General features: G+C 44.0%; 2 protein-coding genes across 7 annotated transcripts; one reads left to right on the top strand and one right to left on the bottom strand.

Annotated features, from left to right (window-relative positions):
- Positions 1 to 297: 297 nt before the first annotated feature.
- On the bottom strand, positions 298 to 4,509 carry LOC125010266 (UAP56-interacting factor-like). 6 transcript variants are annotated; one of them, XM_047588744.1, is made up of 9 exons: positions 4,320 to 4,509; positions 4,020 to 4,160; positions 3,757 to 3,941; positions 2,163 to 2,311; positions 1,904 to 1,976; positions 1,712 to 1,767; positions 1,442 to 1,516; positions 1,226 to 1,352; positions 298 to 795 (listed from the first exon to the last, which is right to left on the bottom strand). In XM_047588744.1, exons 1-9 carry the CDS (start codon positions 4,390 to 4,392, stop codon positions 694 to 696), a joined length of 981 nt encoding a protein of 326 aa, XP_047444700.1. In that variant the 5' UTR covers positions 4,393 to 4,509; the 3' UTR covers positions 298 to 693. The 6 variants fall into 6 exon arrangements, with proteins under 6 accessions (XP_047444700.1, XP_047444698.1, XP_047444699.1 ...); XM_047588742.1 differs by having other exon boundaries at positions 1,442 to 1,528; positions 4,320 to 4,508; XM_047588743.1 differs by having other exon boundaries at positions 1,442 to 1,528; positions 3,757 to 3,932; positions 4,320 to 4,508.
- Positions 4,510 to 4,604: 95 nt separating this feature from the next.
- Positions 4,605 to 10,025, top strand: LOC125010264 (CPD photolyase). Its single transcript, XM_047588740.1, has 10 exons — positions 4,605 to 4,782; positions 4,975 to 5,324; positions 5,434 to 5,582; positions 6,687 to 6,869; positions 7,009 to 7,167; positions 7,694 to 7,892; positions 8,676 to 8,828; positions 9,020 to 9,141; positions 9,252 to 9,411; positions 9,493 to 10,025. Exons 1-10 carry the CDS (start codon positions 4,760 to 4,762, stop codon positions 9,639 to 9,641), a joined length of 1,647 nt encoding a protein of 548 aa, XP_047444696.1. The 5' UTR covers positions 4,605 to 4,759; the 3' UTR covers positions 9,642 to 10,025.
- Positions 10,026 to 10,787: the final 762 nt, after the last annotated feature.

Genomic DNA, 10,787 nt, shown 5'->3' with positions numbered 1-10,787 from the left:
GAAGTCTCATCAATATAGCCGACACGTAGCTACATTGTAAACATTTCACAGTTGACTGGAAAACTACCTGAAATAAACAGCAACGTCTGGAAGATCAAGCTACAAGCTTCCCACAACACCGAATGAGAAAACGCCACAGGTCCAAACACGATGCAACTTTATAGGAAGTGTGACGCACATGATAGATTACTGTAAACGAACATGTAAGTGTCTGGATTATACTTCACAGATGGCACTGTTTGATTACAAGGTGCACAATTAAAATGACATCAGTGCGCTACGAGCTATACACAAATCTTTGAAGAGAAACTCTTTTATTTAAAGGAAAAGTTACAAAACACAGGTCAAAACGTGCCATCCTAGCAAATACACACGGACCCTCTCAGTCTTCATGTAGTGTCATCAGTTCAAATGTCTCTCCCAGTGTAGAACATCCACGGTACAAACAGCTGAGTACAACGATACGGACAACGAGTGGGAATTTATTTTCCATCGGCGCTCGCAAGTTCTCACTCTTAAGCATGTTGTGCTCATCTGTCCTCTTCTGGCTTTCCCTCCTCTCGTTATGTAAAAGTCAGTCAGCAGGTCAGCACTGGCCCAGCCATCACAAAGGTGGGGTTGACTGTGTGGGTGTGAGCAGAACAGGAGCCTCCGAGTATTACCCGTCTCTCTCTCTCTCTGCCTTCTTGCAGGCTAACCCACAGTGACAAATCTGCTACCTTTAGTGTTTTTGGCTGTGGCGGCGCGCTGGTCTTTTAGGATGCGGAATCGCTCGTTTAAGGTCATTGATGTTTGCTGTGGAAAGAAAAACACGTCAAAGTGCTACTCTACAAACAAAGGCAAATGGACTTCTTCAGTTTTCTTGAAGAGGTTTCGTCCGAGTGGCTCCTTCAGTTCTAAATGAATGGCGGTGGGGTTTACGTTTTTATTTGTAACTGACATGACTGGAGTTCGGTAACTTCACTCTGACCCGTTAATTGTCAGAAAGTCTTTATGTGTAAACGGGTGAAACTTTTTGTGGACTGGTGAATGTGTTGTTGGCTGGTAAAGTGTCTCAGTCCGCCCACATAGATTCCGAACTGCACTGAAATGTAACAATTTATTCAGGCTGTTCCTCATAAAAAAAGACTCCCCAGCAGTCATTAAAGCCTGAAGGAGCCACTATAACTACGACTGAGAAGACAAGAGTTCAACCATTCAGAGTTTTAAAGTAGCGCACTCTCACCGGTCTCCCAACACTGTTGATGTCAAACTGCAGCGGTACTCCCTTTGGTATCTTCTTCTCCACCGTTTCCACCTTGACAGGAGCAGGGCTAGCAGGAGGAGGGTGCAGAGTCCACGCAGTGGGAGGCCTATGAAAGAGAAAGTATGTCATTTCCAACCATTTCAGACCCGTACAAACACTGTGAGGGATTCTGCAGGGTTTCTAGTGAGTACTTACTCAGGCTGAGTCCTGGCTGCGGGGTTGTCAATTGAAACTGTCAGGATTCTGCTGTTGGCTGTCGATGTGTGCCACCTGGTGGACAAACTGAACAGGTGTTTATTGGTACGTTACACAATCACAGCGTCGCTGGGCCTAAAATGGCAAACAATGGTCGCCTTTCCCCTAAGCATGATTCACATCCTCAGTGCGAGTTCCTCTTCCTCATGCATTCACAGGCAATTAGGCAGTTCAACAACTGGACCAAAAATAGACTGTGAGAATACTCACTGATGTGCGCTGGCTGGAGGGGTGGGGGGATTTGGCTTCTGCACCTGGGCCTGTACCTGCAGAGGACGTGAAGAATAAACGGTCGTGCATTGATGTAAAGTCTTAAAGCACTCGGATAAAACAGGTTCAACTACGTGCTTGACTTAATCTACAAACACACCACATTTAATGCCATGGATTAACCTTAAGTACCTTGAGTCCCCTGCGAAAAAGAAATGTGGCTTGACGTGCTTCCCTCTGCATGTGCTGGACAGGTGGCAGCGGTCTGCATGAAAACAACACAAACAAACCCACTGAAATACAGCTGTGTAAACACGTCTATCAAAGTGGCAATCGGCCTCTTCTACACCTGTCTGAAATCTTTCAAAGAGAATTTTAGAAAAAACAGCATCACTCCAATTACTCTCCATGTGCTGAGTGCACTGTGGTCCGCGTTAGGTGTAGGTCTCACCGTCGACGCAGCTGGAAAGGTCTCCTGGCTGGTGCTGCATTCTGGCCCCTCTGTGGATCAGGCTGTCTGTACTGCCACCTCTGTGCCTCTGGTTTCACATACTGAGCTTCTGTGTGCTGGATGAACGGCCTTGTTTTCTGCCTTGGCTTCTGCAGAGAGAGGTGAAAGGTGATGATCTTAACTATTCTGTAGATTTGCCCACTGGCATTTGAAAAACAATAGAACATATCTGATAGTTGATGGACAAAAAACAGGACATTTAGTTGAACTCTAGGTAGAATAAACACATTGGAACAGTAAAACCGATGTTAAAGCTTGGCTTTTGAGGGTTGTATGAAGAAAGAAGTATGCTATGCTTAGAATAAAATCACGTGCCAGAGCTTGATAATAAAGACTTGAATGGTTTCCCTGTGAAAAGTTAATCTAATAACATACCAGCGTTGGTATGCGTTTATTGAATTTCTCTTTGCAAGTGCTTGATCTTAAATTATGAAGTAAATAATCTGGATATAAATACAGTTTCAACAGTGGTAAACAGAAAAGGACCAAGACGAAAAAGCATTAAATGAAGCTACGGTGGATAAGGGAGCTCAAGATTGAAACCACAGCTGCGAAGATTCTCGTTGTGTATGTCCAGCCTGAACATCAAAAGCACACAATCGAACGTCGGATAAGGGGGGAACAGAAATTTCTCAGATTGTCTGGAGCAGACAGCAAGAGAGACAACCAATGTCCCGGATACCAGACAGCGGCTGCTGATGTCTGTTGCCAGGCAACAGGACGGGGAGAAATGTCTACCTCTAGGTGTGATGAAGGTCAGACACCTCCAGGTTCTTACAGCTCGCTCGCAGGCTCGACAAGCAAGAGTGGCTGTGGTTACCGTGGTAATAACACCAATGAAGAAGTTTAAGAAAAGTAACTGAGCTTTATATTTGTTGTTTGTCAGCAGGTGTATGAGAGATGCAGAAGTTTGATGGGTCTTTTGTGTCATGCCCACACCACATGGGTCAACACCAATAACAAACAATCAACAATATTTCATCTCTAGTACTGCTTCTTGTCTTTTCTCCCTTTTTCTTTACCTTCTTCAATGTACCTGAACAATGGAGTTTTGTGTTTCTCATTACAACAGATGTTTGCCAGTCTAACTGGTAGAGCTAAGAGCTGACACAGCTACTTTACACTTTATTTAGGATTATAAAATACTGTGCCTCATTATCCAGCACCCTCCAAGCATCATTATAATATGAACTCAAAAGTATGCCCGTTGAAAGACTGATGAGTTGATGGGGTACTCCAGCATCTCTTAATGGAGCGGTAAAATCTGTTAGCATTGCCCAAAGGACATTCTGACAGCCTTAGGAAGACTGTATGTTCTGTGTCCCCACCCCCAGAGTCTCTTCAGCATAAAGAAGGTATGGCTAATGGATGGATGCATGAATGAACAAATGTTACCCGTTAACACATGAGCTAACATTATGGCCCAGCAATAAGACCTGTGCTTAAATACCTGGGTCTCAAGGCAACATTAGTGTTTAATATGAGCTGCCCAAACACAAGAGCCTGTTTTTGTCAGTGCACCGCATCCTGTTACCTGACCGCCTGTTGCTCTGTTGAGTGTGCCGGTCCGTTTGATCAGGACAGCTGGCCTCCTGGACGCCAGGCCTGTGATGACCCCCTGACCCCGTCTTCGACCCTGCAGCGGAGGGACTCTTCTGTTTCTCAAGGAAGGTGCTCCTCCTCGTGGTGCGCCACCTCCTGGTGAGAAAACTGAATATACTGAGATGTTTTCAATGAGCAAATAACTACCAATTGAACAAACAAGCGCACAAGAATCGAGCAACCTTCAGCACACACCTCTTTGAGCAGGTCCTGCAGTCCTCGGTGAAACTCCTTTCCCTTGGTTAAAACGGCCTTTCTTCTTGACTGGTCGGCGGTTCACATTGGCCTGTCTCCTTTTATACTGTTGCTCTCTTTTGTTCAACCGAATAATGTCATCTGTTAAACACGATCAATGATCAACAAGGACGCCTAAATGTTCCAATTATAACAATTACTCTGTCTTAGCTGCCCCTGTCACCCTCCCACCACTTGGTAGCTAACATTAGCTAGCAGTCTATTTTGGTAACGTTGGTCACAGCCTTTTGAGGACCTTACCCAAGGACATGTCGACTTTATCGGGAACCGCGGGCCGCTTCCCCCGACCGGTTGCGAAGCCCCCGTTGTTCATAACTTAATCCTCTAAACGAGCTGGAGTAGAAAAATACACAGTTAGCTCCCGTGCTAGGCGTTCTTGCCTTTTTGGGCTACGCTACAACAGACAGGCCCCGCCTACTCCAAACGTAAAGTGCGTCGCGCATGCCCATTGAGGACAGCAGATTTGCACTATGGGAAGTGGAGTTCGAGCCAACGAAAACACAGCGTTACAAAACCCAAACACCAGTGTGGTCATGTAACTAACTGGTTGTGTAAAGGGAAACGAGATAGCTACGTGTTTCTGGCTGGGCTGCTATCACAACACTCTTTTTATCTGCCGTGGTTTTGGTCAGCGTTTTTCCTCGAGTTGAGGGAGCCTCACTTGAAGTTTTATACTCTGCATGTTGCCGAGTATTTGGAGGAGGTACGTATTTATAGCTACGATAATTTGAATGAGGCGCTTCTCTGGTGTCGCCGCAGTGGCATACTATGTTTCCGTTGGCGTTTGTTTCAGACTTACTCCTCAAATGCTTTTTCAGCTTATTTAACAGTTTTGATAACCGTTGCCTATTTATTTCGTTTTTTTTTTTTCAATTCTCTTTGTGGTTTCCTGCAGCTCATCCTTTGCATCTGCACCGAGGCGATTCTTGAAGCTTGTTATTCATCGTATTCATTGGCCCAGCACCGCACTTTTCCTCTCGGCAGACTCATTCATCAGTGAAACAATTATGGCGGACAAAAAGCGCAAGGCCACATCTGCTGCAGCTGCTCCAGAGCCCGCGACCAAGCTGCAGAAGAAGGAGAGGGCCGGGGGGTGGCTGCAGAGCCTTGTTCATCAGCATAGGTCAGACCAGATGAAAGAGAAATTCAACAAAAAGCGCCTGCGTTTTGTGTCTGAAGCTGAAAAGATAAAGCAGGGCTCGGAGGGTGTCCTGTACTGGATGTTGAGAGACCACAGAGTACAAGGTAAACACCAGACTTAACCCACAGCGCGGTAATAGTAGAGAGAGAGACCATCGTTGGATTGCATTTTCATATATGTATGTGTTGATTGTGATTTTCTTTTGTGTATCAGATAACTGGGCTCTGATCCATGCCCAGCGGCTTGCTGTGAAGGAGAACCTCCCTCTGCACATCTGTGTTTGCCTGGTTGTGCCGAAATCAGAACTGTCCACTCTGAGGCATTACAGCTTCATGCTGAAGGGTCTGGAAGAGGTTGCAAAGGTACAAACTAAATGACTATAAAAATCTACAAAGTGCGTCCCTCTCTCTCTCTCTGGTGATGGTGGATGATGGATAGAATCTGCTAGCTGCCAGAATCAATGTTTGGTCTTTTTTTTTTTTTTTTAGCTCAGATCCGTGTGTCAAATTTAGGGGCATCCAAGTGTGTTAAGTTGTCATCATTGTACAATCACCCATAAGTGTGAATTCTAGAGTAAGCCTTTGATACCTAGACATGCTAAGTTGTAATCGGCAGGTTTCTGCAGTAGACCAGAACAATCAATCCAAACACTGGGTCTGGAGAGAAAGTGGTGGTCACGCTACACCACTTTCACAGTCTTTATAAACTTTACAAAGTCTAGTACACGCTAACAGACTGGCTGCAGCAGATTTTACTGTGGCAGCTCAAAGGCTGGGGTTCACACACTTAACGACTGTGTCTGATGAAGGATCACAGACTACATGATTTGCTAAAACAACTGAAGCCAACTGAACACATCATTAATCTCTGCCCCGTTTCTGTGGTTCAGGTTTGCTTTGCCGCCTCCTGCTCTCGCTGTACATCATCGTTGTTTTGGCAATACATGTTAGCAGTGCACAGCACTCAATTGCCCGAACATTAGAACATGTTTTATTGACTGGGATCGAGGTTGGTAAGGTGTCTATTCCCCTCGTACACCAACAGATTTTTGTGCCAACTACCCATGCGGACTGTCCCTGACTGACGCAGACTTTTTATGCAACTGGCAATTATGCAAAAAATCTGGCAGTAGTGTCTTCAGCTGTAGTTTCCACCCACTTGCAATGTTAAAGGTATTTTTTTGTTTGCAGTTTGCAACCCCGCCACTAGATGCTGCTTCTTCCCACACACCGGTCCTTTAATGTAGATTCAAAGGGAACAAATGTAAACATTAAATATTCAGTATATATTCTTAAATAAAACACACACTTTGGAAATGCAGGATTCTGGACCATTCTGATTAGTGTTTTGTGATCACTGTGTAATGTGTCAAAGACTAAATTAATTATAATCGTGGGGGAAGAACAACTGACTGTGGTTGTTTGAAAACATACAACTTAAGTTTGTCCCCTGTTCCTACCAAACAGGAATGTGAAAATTTAAATATCCAGTTCCACTTGCTGCATGGTGTACCGGGGGACGTTCTCCCTGGCTTTGTGTCTGACCACGGCCTGGGGGCAGTGGTGACGGACTTCTCCCCGCTCAGAGAACCACTACAGTGGTTGAAGGACATCAAAAAGAGACTTCCCAAGGACGTTCCCATCATACAGGTAAAAGAAAAAACTAAATGTTATTTTCTGTTGGATGTTTTAGAATTGAAAGCCTAAGCAGCTCTTCTCATTCTCAGCGTATCCTCCTTTCCTTATTTCTTCATCGTGTAATCGTGGAACACCTCTTTTCCTTTTACAGGTTGATGCCCATAATGTAGTTCCTTGCTGGGAAGCATCACCTAAACTTGAGTACGCTGCCAGGACGATTAGAGGAAAAATTACCAAGCTTTTGCCTGAGTTCCTCACTGGTTTTCCTCCAGTAGAGAACCATCCACACACTGCAACAAGAACTGCCAAAGTAAGTGCTGCTGTAATCATGGAATGAAGGACTTTTGGATTAGGTTGAGACGACACAGTTACGTTTGATGGTCACCTGAAAATATTCATTGCTTTGGATTTGTTTTCTAAAAATCATTTCGTCTGAAAGTAGTCTAGTGAACCCATTGATGGGGAGTTTGAGAGTCAGGCTGCTCCAAGCAAAACTTTACCTTTAACCTTCAGCAGTCTCCTCTTCACTGCACATTATTTATTGATGACGGAGTATAAAAAGTAAACTTTATAAGTGTCCAAAAGTTGAAGACTCACATACTCGCTGCAGTTATTAAAGCTGTAGGGGTGTGTGCTTTTGCTGCAGTCATTTATATGCCATGCACTGGTTTGAGACTCATGATATTGGAAGCTGGGTGAAAGGTTCACAACTTCCTTTCTTCGCTGCTTTTGAAGCTGGCAGGTGTCTCTTATCACCACAGCGCATATCTTATATCATCACTGTCAGCTGTGACCTCTGCTGAGTTTTTCTCTTGTCTCCCTCCTTCACCTCACAGCCAGTCGACTGGGATAAAACCCTAGCGTCCCTGAAGGTTGACAGAACTGTGGGAGAGCCGGCATGGGCTAAGCCAGGCACCAAAGCAGGGCTGGACATGCTGGAGTCCTTCATTGATGAACGCCTTAAGCTGTTTGACGCCAAACGCAATGACCCAAATGTTGCCGCCCTCAGCCAGCTTTCCCCGTGGATCCGTTTCGGTCAGTGATGTCATTAGCTCTAAGAGTTTTGTCTTTTTATCACCCATTGCCCCCCACAACTGCCACCTAAATACTTATCTGCATGAGCTGGATCTGAGCATTCATGTGTGTCTGAAATCCTTCAATCACAAGTCAACTCCACTGCTGCGTATGGAGGAAAATAAAAAGCAAATTGTTGTTGCAAGATTGATTTAAATCCCCTAAATTAAGTCACTAAATGATAAAGCTGATAAAACCACAAGAATCTGCATTAATGCCCCTGCTCTATATTATCTAAGGGAGAATGTTGGTTTACTTTCCAATTAAAATAACGCAGTGTCCATTTAAATGCGCGTCAGGGTTCCATTCCCCTGTCAGGAGTTAATTCTTTCAGTAATCAGCAGTGTTTTGTACTCTCCAAATACATGGATTAAATGTTATATTAGAAAATTTAATGAGTGCCAGGATTCTTACACCAGAGCAGAGGTTGCTCCTCTTTCTGAAGCAAATGAATTAATTTATTGTCTGTTTTTAATTTATTGACACATCCCGAACACTCACGCTGCCGCTGCCGACACGTCGGGGTGATATCCAGAATGACGTGGCTGCGTTCTCATTTTTAATGCCTTGCCTCAACAGCTTCTACAGCAGCCCAGATATCGCCTAAATATGAGTTTTAGCCGAACGACTGAGACGTGACATCGCGGAATAGCTGAGCCTTAAAATATGCTAATATCAACTGAATTGGGGAAATATTTTAATTGCCATGTCTCCTAATTATCCGTGTCTTCCGACTCCAATCAGGGCATATCTCGGCCCAGCGTGTGGCTCTGCAGGTTCAGCACAGCGGGAAGAGCGCGGGTCACTCCACCGCCTCCTTCATCGAGGAGCTCGTGGTGCGCAGGGAGCTGACTGACAACTTCTGCTTCTACAACAAGAAATACGACAGCATTGAAGGTCAGTGCAGACCTCATTAAAATTGCACCCTGTTCACGCTGTCCCATTACTGACACTGTTCACACGAGTCACCGGCTCACAAGCTCAATTAATTTACTGTAATTAATTTGAACGAATAGAAAAAAGTAGAAGTGATTCACCCTCATTAACATCTTTGAATTTAAAATATATATATCTCGTGTTGTTCTTAGGTGCATATGAGTGGGCCCAGAAGACCTTGAAAGATCATGCTAAAGACAAAAGGCCTTATCTCTACACACGTGAGCAGCTGGAGAAAGCTAAGACACACGACAAGCTGTGGAACGCGGCTCAGGTATAACCTTTAGGCCAAAACCCTCAGTGTCCCTCTCATTCTCATTGTGTACGTATTCAGTCCATGTGCAGTATAGTTTCTTACCACTGGTTATTGCATCTCTTCGCTAGTACCAGATGGTTGTTGAGGGGAAGATGCACGGTTTCTTAAGGATGTACTGGGCTAAAAAGATTCTGGAGTGGACCTCCTCACCAGAGGAGGCGCTGTCCATTGCTCTGTACCTGAACGATCGCTACGAGCTGGATGGCCAGGACCCGAACGGCTTTGTCGGTGAGCACTTAGATCAGATTCCACTTATTTTTCAACAGATTAAGTCTCATGCACTCGACACTCTGCTTCCATCTCGCACAGGCTGCATGTGGTCTATTTGTGGCGTCCACGACCAAGGCTGGGCAGAGAGAGCTGTCTTTGGGAAAATCCGCTACATGAACTACAAAGGGTGCCTTCGAAAGTTCAACGTTGCACAGTTTGAGAAAAAGTACTTTCCCAAAAACCTTTGATGCCTCTGTACTGTTTATGAAATCCTTGATCGTCTGCGTTACCTACACTTTGGCCTCAGGGATCCTTTTTACACTCTTTCTACATGTGACAAATGTTCAAGTCGTTTGTTTTGTGTGAAACATCTACGATATAATTACTGGTTTTAATGTTAGTTTGAACTAAATATTTAATCTAAGGACTGCTGAAATAAAGAGAGAAGAAGAGAGCAGAAATTTATTTTTTTTTAAAAAAGACTGGAGGACTGGACTTTGAACTCAGAATAAAGTTATCTGCATTTACCGTCATTTTTTTTTTTACTTCTTTTTTCACTTACTGTTTTGCTTGTGACATTTGTTGTCTGTGGTACAAATAATAGTACAAAACCATTAAACAGTTGGATACCATCTTCAGTTCACTTTCTGTCTTCATTTATTTACAGTTCTCATACACCTTATCTCTAAGGTCTGAGGTGCAGCGAACGAGCATTTGACAAATTTAAGCATTCTTTGCTTAGTTAAAAGCGTCCCTCATCCCATGATGAACAATGTTTGACGGCATTTAAATGACAGTTCTGCAGCCACAGTTTTAAGTAAAGCTTCTACAAGGGTTTCAACAACATAATCCAGTCACGTCAGCACAGAGACGCTGTTCTCTTATTTAAGCACACTCAGGATAAACGGTCAAAGAAGAGATGAGAAAAAAATTCATTCATAATAAAGAACCTCATTTGGTCCTTAATCCAAAATAAACAAAAAAGAAAAGCGTGTACAGTATTATGTGCTCACATCTGCAGGGCTGCGTTTCATTAGGATTCCAAATGTGTCCTTGCTGAGCACAGATGTAATTAAACAGAAACAAAACCCACTTCTATCCCAACTAATTAACTGCACCCTCTCTCAGCAGTAGATAAAAACAATCCCTATAGGTACGCCTAACAGCAGTTCACAAACTGTAATATGAAACCGCGTTCATGCTACGGGCTCTGTTCACTTAATTTCAGGGGAAAGGGACACGTCTCCCTTGATTCTGCTTTCGGGTGCTAATTATTTCATTGTTAGAGGAAAAAAAGATGTTTACAGTGTGATATATTCCACTGTAATTTACTGGTTTATGGACCTGTTCGGCTTAAAAGAGTCCCAATTATTTGCCTATGCAAGCTGCTACGG

This window comes from Mugil cephalus, chromosome 7 (assembly GCF_022458985.1).
Source record: "Mugil cephalus isolate CIBA_MC_2020 chromosome 7, CIBA_Mcephalus_1.1, whole genome shotgun sequence".
In the NCBI taxonomy this organism is placed as follows: Eukaryota; Metazoa; Chordata; class Actinopteri; order Mugiliformes; family Mugilidae; genus Mugil; species Mugil cephalus.
This window is presented reverse-complemented; position numbering and strand designations above follow the sequence as displayed.

Bases quoted from the DNA above. Each gene is read 5' to 3' on its own strand.
- LOC125010266 (XM_047588742.1), bottom strand. From the start codon at position 4,392: ATGAACAACGGGGGCTTCGCAACCGGTCGGGGGAAGCGGCCCGCGGTT. The intron at 1,529-1,711 runs GTGAGTATTCTC...ACACCTGTTCAG, and splicing joins CCTCCAGCCAGCGCACATCA to TTTGTCCACCAGGTGGCACA. The intron at 796-1,225 runs GTGAGAGTGCGC...TTCTTTCCACAG, and splicing joins TCAACAGTGTTGGGAGACCG to CAAACATCAATGACCTTAAA.
- LOC125010264 (XM_047588740.1), top strand. From the start codon at position 4,760: ATGTTGCCGAGTATTTGGAGGAG. The intron at 7,893-8,675 runs GTCAGTGATGTC...GACTCCAATCAG, and splicing joins TTCCCCGTGGATCCGTTTCG to GGCATATCTCGGCCCAGCGT. The intron at 9,142-9,251 runs GTATAACCTTTA...TCTCTTCGCTAG, and splicing joins AGCTGTGGAACGCGGCTCAG to TACCAGATGGTTGTTGAGGG.